The 18,314-nt window shown below is 46.2% G+C and overlaps 1 protein-coding gene across 1 annotated transcript in view; it reads left to right on the forward strand.

The window, feature by feature from the left end:
• The window catches only part of RSPRY1 (ring finger and SPRY domain containing 1), a 220,759-nt gene that overhangs the window by 166,316 nt on the left and 36,129 nt on the right, over nt 1-18,314 (forward strand). Inside the window, exon 12 of the mRNA XM_078670430.1 lies at nt 4,683-4,785. Within this exon, the coding sequence (XP_078526556.1) occupies nt 4,683-4,785 (103 nt within the window). The remainder of the gene's footprint in view (nt 1-4,682; nt 4,786-18,314) is intronic.

The raw sequence follows: 18,314 nt of genomic DNA on the forward strand, positions 1-18,314 counted from the left end.
GGCGTTCGGGCCGTGGGTCGCTGGACTCCTGTGCTGGTCGGCAGGGTTTTTCTTCTTTCCTGCTGGGCGGGGCCTGTGGGTTTCTTTCCTTGGTGTTCCCGGCCCTCCCGGTTGGGCTTGCCCCTTTTCCCGGGGTAGGGGTTGATGCTGTGTGTGGCGTGCGTTGCTCGTACGTGTTGTATGTGCATTGTGCGTGTGGCTTTGTCCACTGTGGTGCTGCCCTGCTGACAGTTGCTTGTCGGTTGCCTGTGCAGCCTGCCGTTGCCTGTCTCTTCTCAGCCCTCCTTCCTTCTGCGCTGTGTTAGTCCTGATTGGTTTCAGGTTTCTCTGCACGCTCTGTTTGCGCCGGGGGGTTCGCTTCTGGGCTGTGCGTCCCTCTCTCCCTCCTGTGGCTTTGTTTCTTGGTGGGGGTCGCCCCTTTCCTCCAGTTGTGCTGTTGGACTCTGTCCTGGCTGCAATGCTTGGTGGGTCTGTCGTTCTGCTTGGCCGCTGCCGTGGCGCTGGCTGCTCTGTTCTCTGCTTCTTCTGTGCCCTCCTTCCTGTGGGGTTTCGTGGAGTTGGCGTCAAAGGCACGTGGTGGTTGGGTGTCGCCAACTTGGGCCCTCTGCTTGCCTTGCCTGAGATGGGGCGTCCTGTCTTTCCAGCGTGCCTTGCACTGATGCCTCTCCGTTCTCCCCGCTGTGGGTGTCTCCTCTGGCTTTCGGGTGGTCAGGGTTTTGGCTGTTTGTTCGCCCTGGCTTGCTGCCTCCTTTTCTGAGTGCCGTGCCCTGTTGGGTTCCTGTCACTGCTGTCTAGTCAGTTCCCTGTCAGTGGGTGGTCGTCTTTGGCATTTCCTCCTCTGTGGCTGCGGGACGTTTCTGTTGGCGCGGTCCTGTGTGCGGTGGTTCATGGGTGCTGGGTCAGCTTGGTGCGGGTTCCTCCGGTTCGGGGAGGGTTCCTCTGCAGGTGCCCGTCTCCGGTTCCTGCTCGGTGGCTCTCCTGGACTGGGTGTCCCGTTTGCTTGCCTTATGTTCCATCTGCTGAGTTCCTGTCGGTGGGGCTTGGGTTTGGGGCCCGCTCTGTTTTGTTGCTGGGGCTGGGGTGTCCGGCGGCTTTTTGTCTGTTCCGGTTCTCCTGGGGGTCTGCTCCTGGCTTCGACCGGTTCCCTTCCGTGTGTTGGCCTTCCGGGCTGCTTTTCCGCAGGCTCTGCCTGGCGGTTTTTGGCGTGCCCTGGGTTTTTGGGGGGCGCTTCTCTCCGCTTCCCTGATGCTGCTTCTTTTCTGTGTTTCCTGTGGTTCTCTGTATGGTATGCACGTTTTCTGGGTTGCGTCCTTCCCCTTCAGCCTTGGGCCTTCGCCCTGGGTCTTCCCGCATGTCCGGTTGCTCTCGTGGCTCTACTTCATGCGGCAGGGGTATTCCCTCTTCCTTCTCTGATGAAACATGCGGCTGGAGTGTCTTTTTGCTCGGTCTGTTCAGGAGGTCCTTTGTGGTTCTTCTGGTGATCGGGTTTTTGGTTGCCCGGGGTGTGTCTTCACTGGTCCCCTCTCTGGGCCTGGAGTTTGTCGGGGCATGTCTTTGGACTGTGCTCAGTCCCGTTCCCTTGTCCGGGTGCCTGGTCTCTTCCTTCGTGGGTTTGGGCCTTGTTGTCCCGGGGCTTCTCGGGCGGTCCTGTGGCTGCGGGTGCTGGGGCACCTGACTTCTGTGGTGTTTCTGGTTCCCTGGGCTCGTTTTCTTCTTCTCCGCCTGTCCGCCTGGCTCCTGTTGGGTTGGTCTCCGGGGTCTGTTGTCCCTGCTGCCCTTGGCGGTCCGTCCCCGGGGGTGCTCTCCTGGTGGCTCGGCCACTGTTGCCTTCTGGCTGGGTGTTCGCTGGTTCTTCCGGCTCTGCTTGTGGTGGCTTTGGTCGCCGGCCTGTTCTGGGCTTGGCTGGGGTCGGTTCGGATTCCAGTTCTGGTTCCTTCTGCTCTCCCGGGGGTCCTCTTGCTGGCTGCTGTTGTGTCGTTGGGACTTGCCCTGGTGCCTCTTCGGGGGTCTCTGCAGTTCTGTGGGTGTTGGCTCCGTGGTCGTTCCAGTGGCTTGGTCCTCTGCCTCGATCGGATGGGTCCTGTTTCTGGTCCTTGTCCTTGGTTGCCTGGGTCCTGTTTCCGTGGTCTGGGGTTTGGGTGCTGGGTCTATCAGCTCTCTGCCTTGGTGGGTGACCTATGTGCTGGCAGATCTGCTTTGCTGGTTCCTTACTTCGTCCTGGGTTTTCTTTCGACTTCCCCTTCCCGGCTTTTCCACTGCTCTGGCCTTTCCTGTGCGGGCTCTGTGGGTCTGTGTTCATGGGTTGGTGGCTGCTCCCCGTTGGCCTTGGGCTCTTTGTTTTCCTCTCCTGTCCGGGCAGTTATGTGCTCGGTGGAGGTTCCTTCCGGTGGCTCCGTGCCCTTTGGGGTTTCGGGCTCTTCCCCTGGGTTCTGTGCGGGGTTTGAGCCTGCTGCCTGGCGGATGTGCGCCTGGATTCGGCTGTGTTGGGGGTTCCGGTCTGGTTGGCGGTGGCTTGCGGGCTTCCCGTCGGTCCTCCTCTTGGCTGTCCTGTGCTTGGTGTTTGTGGGCCTTTTGGGTCTGGTGTTCTGCTCTGGGTGTTGTTCCCGTGGTGCTGGCCTCCTTTTGGTGTGGCGGTTCCCTCCAGCTGGGTCTCTTCTGGGGTTGTCGGTGGCCCCTCTGCGAGTGCGGTGGGCGTATTTCCAGCTTCTTGGTGCTCCTGACTTCCTTGCATGTTGCCTTGGGTCTGTTGCCTGGTTGTTTTTCCGGGTCTGCTGTGTTTGTTTCCCCGCCTTGTCCGGTCCTTCCCTTCGGGGTCTTTGCTGCTGGGGTTGGTTGTCCTATCCGGTCCTCCCTCTGGGCCCCTTGCGGGTCTTGGGTTTCGGCTCTTGCCTTTTGGGTTTGCCGCCCACGTGAGCCTGGTCGGGTGGCTGCCTGACCTGCTGCGCGCACTGTGGCGGCCTGTGTTCCGGTTCTTGGTCACGGGTTCGTATCCTCATGTGTTCTCTTGGCCTTTCCTCCTTGGAGAGTCGGTGTGGTCGGCGGCTCTGCTTTAGATTGTCGTCGCCCCTGTGGGGCGCTTGGGGGTATTGTGGGCCCTGTCTTGGATGCTTCCCTTCTGTCTGGGCTGTTCGGATCTGTTAGTTTTGGGTCCGGTTCGGTCCTTTGTCCCTCCGGTGACTCGGCATTTCGGCTCTGTCACGGGTTGGTTTTGCCTGTGTTCGGTCCTGCTCCTTCCTTGACTGAGGCTCGTTTGGTCAGTTTGACTGTCCGGTGCCTTTTTGCTGTGGTGCCTGCTGGTTGCTGGGTCCTTCCGGGTGGAGTTCTCTTTGTTTGTTCGCTTGGTCCGACTCAGGTGTTGTTTGCCTTCCTGGTTGTTTGTTTCGTTCCACAGTATTGGTGGCTCTTGCTCTTGTGGGGGTGGTTCCTCCTGTGGGGGTTCGGGCCACTGAGTCTTGTCCTCTTTCAGAGGCCTGGGATGTTGATCTGCTGTGTTTGGGGCACTGTTTTGTGTTCTTTGTCACTCAGTTGTCCGTCTCTGTTATCCTCTGCTTGCTATGTCCTCATTTGTACCGAAGGAAGGCGAGGGAGGGACGGGAGGTAATGCGTCCATTTCTAACGATAATGGCATTACTCCGAGTCCTACTCCCTCGCCTTCCTTCGAGGACCCTCCCTCCCGGTGCGGTTCAACTGAGTGCTAGCTCGGCTTGTTTATGTACAGGTGGAGGTGGGGGCGGGCAGAGTTTTCATGCTGGAGGTGGGTCTGTGTGGGAGACGGGGCCTCATTTGTACCGAAGGAAGGCGAGGGAGTAGGACTAGGAGTAAAGCCATTATCGTTAGAAATGGACGCATTACTTATCACTGTGATTGTATCATATATGCGGAAGATGCCAATAAAGTTTGTTACTAAAAAAATCTTTGCCAAAATGGAATGTTAAAATGACTTATAAAAGTTAATCTTAATACATTGATTTAATGGAAGAGTGGATGCAACCTCATGCGATAATAACCAAAGTGGTGGTTCAAAAAGGTTTTTAAAATCTGGTTTCTTCATTATCTGATCCTCAAACAATGTTTGCCCTGAAAAGCGTGTTTGTTTCATGCTACAGTTAAGAGTGAGTCAAGAGTGTAGAAGGCAGTTCCCACTGTGAAACCAATCTATGAGTGAGGTTGAATGAGATAGTGGTTGGGACCTGCTCACCTACGACTTGTAAATCTGCTTGCTGGGGCCAAAACTGTTGTATCTTTCAGAGCGCCAGTCCAGACCTCAAAGGTGTACATAGATGTTCTATTGAGCCACCTTCAGAGAATAACAAAGTGAAAATATATGTACATGAGGATTCCAGTACTAGTTGTAGCTCTTCCTTCTTCCCATTACCCACTATGCTATTCAGTTATGGGTGTTGAGCATACAGTCAGAGACAATCTTACTTTGCAGAAATAAACCTATTGAAACAATTGATGGTGCGTGTGTGAATGGTGGGGCATGTGTAGGCACGAAATAAAAATCTGGGTGGTTCCCTGAGCAAAAGTTTTAGTTTCTGCTATCCTTCTGAAGCGGTTTCTGGTCCTGCCTACAGTGGCACAATTTCCAACTAGCTGAAGAAAGGAAATTGGAACATAAGAATACTAGCGTCATCATGAAGTCATACATTCTGAATTATGCATGTTCTTTATTTTTGTAGGTGATACAATAGGATTTCTGTTGGACCTACAGAAAAAGCAAATGGTTTTTTACTTAAATGGAAATCACCTTCCTCCAGAGAAGCAAGTCTTTTCATCTGCTATGTGAGTAATATGTTTGAGCATGTATGTTTAACTAAAGTGTTAGGTTAGAATCTGAGCACCTCTTCACCACAGTTAGTCTGATGGAACTGACTTCCAATGAAGTAAAATTAGCAACGTTTTTCCTTCCGATGAATCAATTTTCCTGCTTGTTGATTCCTCTTTTAATGACTATCCACCAGGAGCCAGACTTGATGTGAAAATGTTTACCCAGCAAGAGCTCACCAGCATCCCCAGTTGTGGCTCTTTGCAGCTTCAACAGCAGCTCCGCTTACCTAGAATGTGATTACATCTGGACATAAATTGGTGCTTTAGTAGTTCTTTTTTCTCAACTCATTGTCATGGGTCCGGAGCTCCTCTCTGAACTTCACCAATGAATTTCCATAACTTTCAACAACATCTAGGTCAAATGTCTCTGTCTGAGATGCCAGGTTTTAAATCCTGTTGCAAATGCTGTCATTTAAGTTCAACAAGGATATCTACCTGTGTTGTCTAGTATTCAAACATGACCCCTCTTCCTGTCATTCCTTTTACTTGCAACCAAAAGATATTAGAGAGCGTCAGGGCAAGTTATGTTTGGCCAATGCCAGCAGGTATTTTTCAAAGTAGCCCCCTCAGGTAATTCTCTTACACAGGAATGATCTCCCAACTTGTATTCACAGAAAAAAACACTATAAGAATAAGAATCCTCTTTTCCCTTATGAAAATAGTCCTGCTCCTGGAACAGTCATTAAAGTAGGTGAAGTATGATTTCCTGACTTTATGGGCGTACCCTGTGTAATTCGAGGCCTCCCTGCATGCCATGCTGAATATCTTCAGGGGCAGCCCTGTTATCCCAATCCTGCCCCAAGTGTGGGCTACAGCTGCTGCTTTGGTGGTTTCAGCTTTTCTGACTACACCTGCCTCTATCCATGGCACCGCTTTCGGAGAAGCCAGTTCCTTACAAGGCATTACCCTGGGGCCCGATTCATAAAGGTAAACTTGGACTTCAGGTCTAAGTATACCTTTGTCAATTGGGCCCCTGGTGTTCTTGACGCTGCAGAAGACTCCACCATCGAAACTGATTTTGCTGCTGCCTCTAAAACCTACGAAGTAGATTGACATTATTAGAGTTGCAAAAGGAAAAGTTCAGGTCTGTTTGATGTACTCTTAGAAGAACACCTTTTTTGGGCTTAGACATTGCCCTTAATGGATGAATGTTTTGATTCTGACTCCAGTGTCCTTGCCTTGCCCGAGATAGACCTTGGCCATGCTTAGGATGATGACTGTAAGACTGACAACCTCTTACAGAACATTAGGTAGCCTATACCGAGACTTACAAAACACAAGTAGTCTAGAGTCCTCTCCAGAAGAGGATATTCCTTATCCCTCTGATCCTCCTTCAGAAAAGGTATTTTTTTGGGACACATGAGTGGTACAAATAGCAGCAGATGTGTTTAAATTGCTGCCTCAACTAAGGCCAAATGTAACATTTTGACAGAAATCTTGCAACTTCCTCTTAAGTTTCAGATCCTCTGCTACCTTTTTAAAAGGTATCTGTACTGGCTGCCTGGTGGGAACTGTTCTTGGGCCTAGCAGTCCACAGACTAATTACTCAATGACACAGTCTTGCACTTTACTGCAGTCCAAATTTCCTCTGCTAAGTTGAATCCAAATGCCACTCCTGCAGCCCCTCCAGACCAAGAGTCCTAAGTGGCTGGACTCTAAGTTGGAAAAATCTTTACCTCTGGCATCCTCATAGTGCCCACTCTAAAGTCATGTGCCTTCTGGGTCCCGTGCCCTATGGGAGCTCAAGAAAATATATCAAAAACAATGAGAGGAGTATCCCCTATGAAGTTGAAGAACAGACGTATCTGGAGGGCAGGATTGTGGCAAGAAGGAGAAAATTCATCCTTTTGTTTAAAACCCCTCACTCACCAACCTAGTGGTGACATGCTTCATCATCGGGGTCCACCTTGGCGTCCTAGCGACACCAAGGTGTGCTGCGACACCTGTACTACAGTGGAGCGGGTTGTGACTGTAAATGTGAAAAAAAGTGTTAAAAATTGTCCTGGTTGTACTCAAAAATATAGTTTTAATTGTAGAGCAACTGAACAATGTTTAAAAAATACTGGCGAGATCCTGGGAGGGAAGTTACGGCCAAAAGGATCTCTATATGTGTTGAGTGGTCAGAAAATAACCATTCCCAGTCTGGCTGACCACTTACAAAAAATCTGTTTGTAGCATGTGTGGCTTTAGATACACATGCTCTGCATAATCCTGCCATCTTGTGTTGTGCTCGGACATTTACAACTTGTTTTTCTTCAAAGAAGTCTTTTGAGTCACTAGAATCTGTGACTTCTCTTCGAGGTAATGCGCATGGTTGTTGGCTTGATCTTCAGTTTGTTTTTCTCCGCCATTGGGCTTGGATGTGGTCGGCGAAGTTCGCTTTTCTGCTTTTCTGCAACCTATCTCGAGGCATTACAGATCCGGTGAAGCTAACATCATTTTCAAGGAATCATCCCATGACGTAGACAAGACATCGGTGGCAAGTCCCTGAGTAACCGACTCTCCCCATATTCGTCCTGAGCGTAGAATGTTCGGGTAGTTGCAATGAATCAGACCCCATTTCAAAGGTGCCCGCAGTGCAACGCAAAAATCTGATAGAGACTTCTAGATGCAGATTACTTACCTTTGAATTTCCCTGGCGTTAGTCTGGATCTGGAAACTTTAGCTGAGCACTACCCCTAGCTCGTGCCATTGGGTGGCTCCATTCAACTCCACGTGACCTCATCGGCTGCGTTGGTTATGACATCGCTGTACCTATATAGGTGCCTCCCACGTGCGCAGACGTTGGTTCTTTTCTTTCCGCGATACAAAAGGGGATGATGGACGGAGCGTTAGAGCAAATCAAACACTCACCCCATGTCAACTGATCTGGGTTTAATCCATCACCATTCTTTAGCTCACTCTGCCACCCCAGTTCAGACATGGCCAAATGCAAATCAGTCTGACCCTGTGCCTCATGGGAACAGTCCAGCCCGTACTGCCAAGCCATGCCTTCCCTGGACCGGAAACTAGCATCCTGGGACCGGTTTCGGATTCATAATCCTCATCAGCCAGGCTATCTTGAATCCAGTGGCAAAGTGAGCAAGGGACTCACGTCTTTCCGTGCCAGTTATGCACCGATCTGGGAAGAGCTACCCCTCTGTTGCTTTTTGACTAGCCTTTTCTAGTCAAATTCTAAATTTTTTCTATAGTTTGCAAGGATGTCTTCAGGGAAGACGGGGTTCAAGCCATGCAGAGCCTGTCCCCGCTCAATGTTTGTTACAGACCCCCATCTTATCTGCCTCGGTGTCTCAAGCGCAACCAGGATCCGAAGTCGTGCTCGGACTGTCTGGCTATGGCTCAAAAGACCTTGCAGGAGTCCCGCAGTCTACACCATCCAGTGAGACTCCACAGAGGTCCCGTTCCTGATCAAAGAAGAGGAGGCCGTGGGACCACTCCCAGAGTCCCACGTCCTCTTCGTCCCACTCGAGGTCATCGGGACACTTGGGGGAAGAGGCACAAGAAGAAGTAGTCAAACAGAAGGTTTTGAAGGGAGAAGAGATCATCAACACTGGAGAGGAGAAGGAATACAAAGGAGGCGAGTCTGCAGGTAACCCGCAGTACATCGCATCCAGAGACTCCAACATTGGAGACGGTGATGAGGAAACCCAGGCGTCTATCTCCTATCGAAAAGCTCCTGACACAGAGCCAGAAACAGCCACGGACCCAAAGATAAAGACTGCACCATGGGTCATGGGTACTGTGATCCTCAAGCCACTGCACACAAAGCACGGTTGCTAGATGTGTTGGATATGCACCCTAGGGCTGATCGGCCCAGAACCCCACTGCTTAACATAGGTCTTGGTGCTCCACTACCAAGTGGTTCTGGTAGACACCATAACAAAGATTCAGAGGTGAGAAAGAACAAGAGGCCTCTCAATCCTAACCACAAGAACAGGCATGGCACTGAGGCATCGAATTCCCTGATCTCTGGACTCCATGCCTCACCAACGCCATCTGTGCCAAGAACAGGCATGGCACGGAGGCATCGAATTCCCTGATCTTTGGACTCCATGCCTCACCAACGCCGTCTGTGCCAAAACATTGGTTATCTAAGCCATGTAAGCTGAAGCCTTCGGCATCCAAGGAACACCAAAGGACGGTCCAAAAGCCCACCAAAAGACAGTTTGGTGCTCAAAACAGTCTGGGCTGAAATATCAGAATGCCGAGGAAGATGAGGGTCCAATCCTAAAAGAACTACATCAGGTCCTGGACAACAGGCAGCAGACCATTCATCCAAAGACTGGGAAACGCACTGACCCCAAACAGAGGCACTTAAACTCTAAAGAACCCTTGCAGCTCCCACCAACAAATCGGCCTATGGTCAATGAAGGTACCAGTCCACCATCACCTACACTAACCACAGGGATCCCAGCACATTGACTTCCATCGCAGTGTCCTACACATTCAACTACTGGGAGAGTACAGCCCTATTCGGGGGGCTGCGGGGAGATTTAGCCGGGCCTTCTTAGTATCCACAGAGTTCTGATCTTCCTTGGGAGGACTATGTTGACCCACAGGACGACCCGGATTTAGAGGCCATCCCTATTAAGCCTTCTCCTTCAGACGACACCATGAATTGCCGCAGTGTCATATAAAGAGCTGCAACATATCATAAAGTTGATATGTATGTCACACCTGAAGAGGAGGACTTTTTAGTCGAAACTTTATCCAGATCAAGCAGAACTGTTAAGTAGATAAAGTAGGTGCTAAAACCATCAACCTTGATTTTGAAGGACCCAGTTAAAAGTAGGGTGCTCACTCCTAGGATCGAGAGGAAGTATAAGGTATCACCCGTAGATCCATTGGGATATTGGGGGACTGCTCTCTTCAGATTCCTCAGTGGTGGCCACCGCTCTTAAACGGGTAGTGGCACATAAAAAAGGAGAAGCATCCCCTGCTGATAAATAAAGTAGAAGGATTGAGGCTGCGGGGAAGAGGGTGGCTGCGGGCAACACCAATCATTGATGAATCTCCAACTATGTAGACTTTCTTTCTCGTTTTGACCGAGCCCAGTGGGACGAGATTGGATATCTCTTTCAACATCTACCAGATGGTTAAAAGAAGAGGAGCTGGCTAATGAAGGGAAACTCCTATCTAATGCTACTATTAGTTGTGGCAGACACATCCGTGCAAAGTATAGTTGCCACAAGCCTACGGAGGCATGTTTGTGTGTCAAACCCGAAGTGCAAAAACATCTGCTTAATGTCCTGTTTGATGGGTAACATCTCTTCGGACCCCAGGTTGATGAGATGTTAGAGTAGATAAATAATTATATGTGCAAACAGAGCCTGTTGCATTGAGTGTTGATTTTAGGATATATTCAAACCAAACTGTACATAATCGTAATAATTTCGGGAATCCCTTCATCCAGGGAATTGCTTCTCAATTTGGTGCTGGCCATAGGCTCGCGTAGTGTCTCGCGTTTCAAAAAGACTACACAAGCCTATGGCCAGCACCGAAATGGGATTATAGTCGGCGTGGTTTCAAGCACGTTGAGAATTAATACAGATCAAGAGATTCCTTTAGCGGTTGAAACTCTGAACCGTAACTCCCGATAGTGGAAAGTATTTCCCTGATGAAGGGATTTCCCGAAATGTATTGGGATTTGTAACAACTTTGCTGGAGCAGTGAAGCACAAGAAAATAAACAAGAAGATGATAACTGCAATTTGATGAATGAGCTTTTGTTATCATATTTGTTAACATTCGTGTTACTGTGATACTGACTACAGCTGTAATGTAGCATTTTCGAATGATTTAGGCATTGTTTTGTGTACGATTATGTACAGTTTGGTTTGAATACATCCTAAAATCAACACTCTGTGCAAGCCCATTGAGATAAAACATAGCACCGTAAGGGCAGGTGAAAAGTGCACCTTCTCATATGCAGCAGGCTCTGTTTGCACATATAATAGTTTATAGTACCTGACGGGCTGGTCAGGGTTACAATGTTGCACCATTGTTTCTTTTTTGATTCCTTTTGATTCTTTGATTACTAATTAAGATAGGTGTGCAGGGAAGATAAACACACCGAGCCTGCACAAGTGATGGGCATGCTACAAACCACCACCCCATGCCAGTCCTGTCGGAAAGAACAGAGGAGGGGTGGATGTAAACCATCCACCTGGGACCGAGGCAAACTTACCAAATACAGCAGCAAGCTTATCGGGAAGTTCAAAGCTTCAGAAGAGGCTCATATAGAGGCAATGGAAGCCGATGGGAAAGGTAGAGATACACTAGCCAAGGGTATCTCCACCACCAAACAGTGACTCCCCTTGCATTGCTGGGATTCACAATAAATGCCACAGTCACACCAGGAATCTATTCAGATTCAACACTAGTGGTGATTTTCAACGTTGTGACAGACAAAGCTTACTCCAATACTCAAAAGGGTTCTCAATCTCCAAAATCAACTGGCTCTTTTTAAGCCACATCGTTGCCTTCCAGTCAGAATGGTAATGCGTCTCCTAGGCATGATGACCTCTAGTATAGCTATTACACCTAATAATGACTGGCTGCATGCCGGCCCGCTACAGAAGTGCTTGTCCTCACAATAGTCACAAGTGGAGTGCAGTCTGGTGGATCTGTTGTTGACTGAGCCCTCAGTTGTCTGTACCCTGCAATGGAGGACTAGCCGCAGTCTTCTGCAGGGAAGGGCTTCATGAACCCTTTCGCATAAGTGACAGTACCACATACACATCACTCAGAGGTTGTGGATGTACACATGTTGGAAATGACAGTCTAAGCAGCACTTAACAAAGGACTCAACATATCAACTTTTTGGACCCCCTGGTAATTCAGATGGCACTCGTTCTTCTCATACATTCACCGCAAAGTGGCTCTCATGAAGACGGGCAATATGACAGCGATGTACTAAATACAGAAACAAGGAGGAAATCATTGCCTTCAGTTATTCCAGCTGACCCAACGAATGTGGAAATGGGCAATACATAGGCTGTCCTGTTTTCAGTTTCTATTTTTGGTAAATTCTGGTGGGGTTTTTTCAGTGTTTTCAATATTTTAAAAAACTGTGGTTATCAGTGGTTACAGATTTTCACGCCACTAAAAACAACAGAAAAAGTGTTTTTCCGGTGTTTATGGAACGTTTTGCTTTTATAATTGCTTGCTTGCTTTCTGCACTGAAAGAACATGGTATATAGACAGTGTACATATAGTGTATATGAGGTCCAAAGAGATTTTTGCAAATTAATCTTATTGTAGTACACCATACAATACTTCTTCGGTGAGTCTTTGGTCATGTGCGCTCGTGCTTTCCTTCCCATGTAAACTTCTGTGAAAAGGCCCTTTCAGCATTTATAGCCCCTTGGGCTGAGAACCGTCAGCTAAGGGACACAGTTGGGATGACTCTTTCTTTGATGCCACATAAAGCACGAAATGATAAATATTTGTGTTTTAGTTCCTGGGCATAAGAAAACAGTACACCAGAATGGACTAAAAAGTCAATAGCATCCCTCATTAACTCTGAAGATTGTAAACATGTTTTCAGCATACCATCTAACAAGTGGCAAGGATCTCCTACAGAGAATCACTTCAGCTCGGGTATCAATTTTGACAGGTCATCACACAAATGTTTTATATACGTAGCTGAATCACTACAAATACAAACAATACCACTCCAATCTTTGTTGAACTTGGAAAGAACGTTTTTTGCAGAGCATAACAAGTGACACTGCGTTCCATGTTTTCCGAAAGTCTGGTGTCACGTTTTCACCACTATCCCAGATGCTTGGTGATATATATACTTGTCACTATACCTTGCAATTAATGTTTAAAGCCTGAGGTGTTGGCAATTTGCCTACTATCAATACTGACCCACTAGAAACTATGGTCTGATGTATTAAGGGTTTTTACCCATTCTCTGTGGGTAAATGTGATGCCACATATTAGGAAAGATTTTTATGAAAATAGCCATTTTACCTATCAGTGAAAAAATCAAATGCAGCCAAAATATCAAATGTGAGTTTGATATGTCCTGATTCTCTACAGTTTATAAAATAATTAAACTAAACCTAAAATGTGAAACTAAACCCTGCATCTTTAGACCAAATGCCATAAAACTGAAAAAAGTAAAAGGAAGAAGAAACAATATTTTAGTGGCATCCCTAAAGAACAAAAATCAAGCAGAATATTGTTAACCAGTCTTTCTTACTGCTAGCTTGTATAACAAAGTTACATTTTATTGACCCCTTCAGTAAGAAGAAAAGGACTCTTTCACTATCTTTTTCCTTTCTTTGAATGGCATTTAGTTTGTGGTTGTGCAGGTGTTTTTTCAGTGTTTAGATGTTTTCACCGGTGAGGGCTATTTTTCTTTCAGTGGGGTTTTATCAGTTATTATAGGGTTAAACCTAAAACCCCACAGCCTAGCAATACACCATCACATTCCACTCCTGCCAGAATACCTCCTGGGAGCAGACAACAAGTTTGCGGACCTCCTAAGCATGATGTAGAAACAAGTCCATTAGTGAGAACTCCACCCATAAGTCCTTTACCAGTATTTCCAACTGTGGGGGACACCAAACGTAGATCTTTTTGCTACAGTACAAACGCGCAATGCCAGCAATTCACTTCCAGGCTTCAACAGCCAAAGTCATAAGGCAGTGCACTATGTGTGAAGTGGTCAGGGATATTTGCCTACTCCTTACCATCTCATCCACTACTTTCATGTGTGCTGGGGACGCTTAGACAAACATTTCTGACCCTAATTCTACAAGCTCCCACATGGGGCCGACAACCATGGTACACCACTCTACTTGAGTTGTCAGTGGTACCCCATAAAAGCTTCCCAACAAACGGGACCTTCTCACGCAAAGTCAAGGTACAATTCAGCAGCCAGATCTCAAACCGCTCAATCTGGCTCCTGATGTCTTAGAGTGTGGATATCCAAACTTACCATCAGAATATATGATTACCCTTAAGGAAGCAAGGTATCTGGCCAGTAGACCTGCTATGCAGCTAAGTGGAAAAGATGTGTAGGTTACGGTACTACACATCACATTAGCCCTATCAATCCTACTGTACAAGATTTAGCATGTTACCTACTGTGAGAGGCTGGATCACCATATACCATACCAAATAGAGGTATAGTGTTCAGGGAGTGCAGTGGATCTCCCAAGGTTGTACAGAGGCTAAATAGGTAGCACTAATGCTCTATGTGGTAGTGTGAGCTTGCAGTTAGGCTTATCAGTGTTGTGTTAATTGATTTGTTGGCAATAAATGAGAGACACGCTTGATGAATAAATCCTAGACCAATTTATAATAGTACTTTAATATATGTATTTACTAAGACCAGAGAACTTTCATAGAAGCAAATACGTTTTTTAAATAAATACTTTCAGTTTCAGTTTTAAAAGTGGACAATGCAATTTACAGTATTTGCAACGCTAACCTATGATAGACGAACAATAATATGGTTTTGCAGGTAAGTACACAACTTACAGTTCCAGTCTTTGGGTTTGGAGGTCCGCAGAGGGCAAAGTTCAGGTGAGCACAAACACTGCACCCACAGTGGCGGCCGGGTACATAGGTCAAGTATGGAGCTCAGGCTAAATGTTAACCAATGGAGACTGGGATTACTTAAATAATCGCTGCTTGCAGGTAAGTAAAGCAGCTGCTGGATTCAAGCTTTGGAGGTTTAGGCAAGCACGGGGGGCACAAGGCAGCACCAAACATACACCACCAGCCAGCAGCACAGGGGGGGCCTGGTGCAGGGTGCGGACCTTGTGCTGGGCGCCCAATGCAAGGAAATAGAGGAACTCTGTTTTAAAAACAGGTTGCAGGAGTCGAACTGGAGGCTCACAAAGAACACTAGCGACAGCAGAGTTAAGTTTGGATGCTGTGGGTCGTAGGGACATCGTTACTCGAGCTCTCCAAGGCCCAGTGGCTTCAGGTGCAGTGGTGTCCTTTGAGCATGCATGGATCACCTGAGAAGTCTCGTCACAGTATTCTCCTAGAGCAGAGTTCATTGAATCTGGCTGTCAAATTGAACTCTGCCACTTCGGCTTAAAAATTAATACCATGTATTATCTCTACTAGCACCGGAGGAACTCTATCCAGAATTCTTTCTTGAAGCTCAAGCTATCAAGAACTTGCCAATTGCCAGGAATCTCCACATTACATGAGCCCATTTAACTAAAACACAAAACTCAGGGCCACACTTCCTTAACCAAATCCTTCAAGAAAACCACAATTGTGTATTAAATGACGGAGTGTTGCACAACTTCTTCTGCAAATGGGCATTTCCCCAAATAGATCAGTTTAGAAACATTGTAAACAAAATATACCCAAACTACGTCTCCAGGTTCCACCAACCTAGCACAATTGAGATACCCTTTTGATAAGCTGGTCAAAGAAATTTGGTTACACATTTCCAACGATACATCGGATTGCCAACATCATCATAAAACTGATGAGGCAAAGCTCAGGTGATTCTTACACCCACCGAATGTCTGCATTGATAGTTCTATATCTTTTGGACTGTCCATACAAGAGTCTATTGCGCAGAATGGATCTTTTAAATTTTGGGCTTAGATCCAGGATCCCAACCTTTTATTGTTGTCCGCAGCCTGACACCTAAACTCTTGCAAAATGGACACCTAAATCTTCTGCACGAATGTATAGGAATCCCTATGGGAGTTAGTTGTCCATCCATCGGTCTTACACCCTTGAATTAACAGAAGAATATTGACATGACCAGATGCCAGGAAGAGGCAGTAAACCTTCTTTTTTTTTTTTTTTTTTTTTTGCCAGTGATGTGCTGGGGTTTTCCTTGATAACGTGGATTTTGCGGCCATTACTAAGCATACAAAAAGTTAATTACAAACCTCCTTTTTTGCAAAGCCCCTGTGATAAAGGACTTTCTAGAGAGAATTGAAAAAGTCCGAACCAATTGTATTGAATTAAATTGACCAATTCATAAAGGTACCTCGCAACATTTATTTGAACTGCTTTCCCTGTATCTACCACTTCAGTCTACAGGGTTATGAACATTTAGGCACTTTGCTGTAACAAATCATATATGGTCTTCCACAAAAAAAAGTTGTTGGAAGTATACATCCGAGTTTCATATCATAAAAATACACAAATTCCCAATTTATCACAAGAGATAGACTACTAAATGTAGCCCAGACCACATACTCTAGAGTTCACTAGAATTCACTAAATCACAACACAAGACTTCTCTTTGTAACAAGTCACAATGACCATGATAAGAAGAAAGAGAAACAATGATATAAGTGGTAAATGGTGGTAAACAACAAGACTGTCACAAATTATTGTAAGAAAATGTCATACATATTTATTACATATATTTATACATTTACCATAAATACAGTTATCATGTGCATGAAGCATCAACACAAAATAAAAACCGGAATAAAAAACAGTATTGAAACTGTATGATGAGTTAAAACAAGAAGCAGTTGTCGACGCAGCGTTTCGGTTTATTTGAAGTTAAAAATACCTTCTTCAGGACAGTTCTTTGGCTTCGCACAATTAGGGAGATGCTTATTCTCCTTACTCGGTCCATGAAGATACCGTAGATCATATGTAGGTATATGGATCCTGTTAGGTACTGATAATTTACCTTAAAATGCGATAGGCTACACGGATGATCAAAGGAGCCACCGATCGTTAGTTCAGGTTTTTTGTCCTTGAAGCTAAAAAGGGCAAAAGGAAAGGCAATAATGATAAGTTTTATAATGCCTCCGGTGCAGTATCAATCCTGCTTGGTTTGGTGGCCATATATGTAAGGGGAAGATTCCTCCCAACTGGATAGTTTTTCTTAAAAACACTCTGAACAAGTATGTCCGGCCTCCCTGCTCCAAATGACTCCGATGTAGCGTCTATCGTCAAAAACCCTTTTGTTCAATAGAGGGCATACATCCGAGTTTCCTCACAAATGTAGTCTCCAACCTTGTCAAACAGATAATTTTCCCTACCTTTATCCAAAATCCTTCCTCTTCAGCAGAAAGAGCTTATGTTCTTCAGACTTTAAAAGGGTTTTAAAGTTCTACCTAGATAAAAGTAAGGATATTGGACAGTGTTATCTCCTTTTTTGTTAATTATGGTCCATTTCTACTAGTTTGGCAACAGTCTATTTCTACCTGGATAGTTGTATGTATTTGTTTGTTATGCTAATAATGCATATCTGGTGAGACCAGAGACTATTCCACATGGTGAAAGTTACTACTGCTGCATTTATCCATTTCTGAAACATGTAAGGCAGCCAATTGGAGGCCTGTGCACACGTTTACAAGACATTGTTTTGCATGGCAGGTGCCCAAGTGGGCCATGATATCCTGCATAATTACAAAGAATGCCCTTGGTGGCTTGGAGAGTACATAAATGATCTAAAATAAAGGTAATCTTGGGTAGTACCCAGTCTTTAAGTGAGAGCAGCTCCTTCATAGGGAGCATACCTAGAACACCACCGAAACTCTAAATCTCCTTGCATGAAATGTCTGGTTTTCTAGCACAATTTTAAAGCATGGAATAAACCCAGTGCCATCCAGCCCAAGCTAAAACAATACAAACCCTTTTGCTTTTTTTTAGCAAAGTCTTCTAGCATAGGATTATCCAAGTTTAGCAAAAACATTCCAAAGCCTTTTTCATCTTGAGGCACAATATTGCTACTTGGGAGTGGTTAAATACTATTGAAGCAAACCTCAAATGAGTAAAAGCGGCTCCTGACATGTTATGCTTCTCCGACTAGCTATAAAATAAAGTTTAAGTTTAAAATATTTATTAAGCGCAACATACACCTGGGCAGTTTCTTGGCGCTAAAGTAGAAGGCAACCAACTGAGCGAGAACGGTAACTAAGACGGCAGCAGGAAAAATAGTCAAATTACTAGGGATGAGCCTGAGGAAATAAAAAAGTCTTCAGGGCTTTGCGGAAGACGGAGTAATCAGTGAGGGACCTAAGATAAAAAGGGAGAGAGTTCCAGAACATGGGGGCAAGAGTGGAAAATTTTGTGCCACCCTGTTTTTTTTTCCGGTAACGGGGCACAGCTAGAAGAAGTTGTGCCGAAGAACGGAGGTCTCTGCCAGGAACATAGGCCTTGATGGCCGAAGATATGAATAGAGGGGCCAGGCCAGTCCTGGCCTGGAACACCATGCAGCCTAGTTTAAATAGGGCACGTTCCCGCACCGGGAGCCAGTGAAGAGTTTTCAGGAGGGGGGAGGTGTGGTGGAATTTAGGAAGACCGAAGGCAAGGTGGGCAGCCTGGTTTTGCACTAATTGCAATTTACGGAGGCTATACTGAGGGATGCCATAAAATAAAGCAAATAAACCAATAAAGCAACTTTCATTACCAATGAAGACATACTTTGATCTCTTTAGTTTTCAAGTGTTAATTAAAGGCAAATGTTAAGTCTATATCAAATTTACAAGGACACTGAATTTTGGAGATAGGGCTACATTTGAT

The sequence above is a fragment of the Lissotriton helveticus genome, chromosome 12, assembly GCF_964261635.1.
Source record: "Lissotriton helveticus chromosome 12, aLisHel1.1, whole genome shotgun sequence".
Taxonomy (NCBI): domain Eukaryota; kingdom Metazoa; phylum Chordata; class Amphibia; order Caudata; family Salamandridae; genus Lissotriton; species Lissotriton helveticus.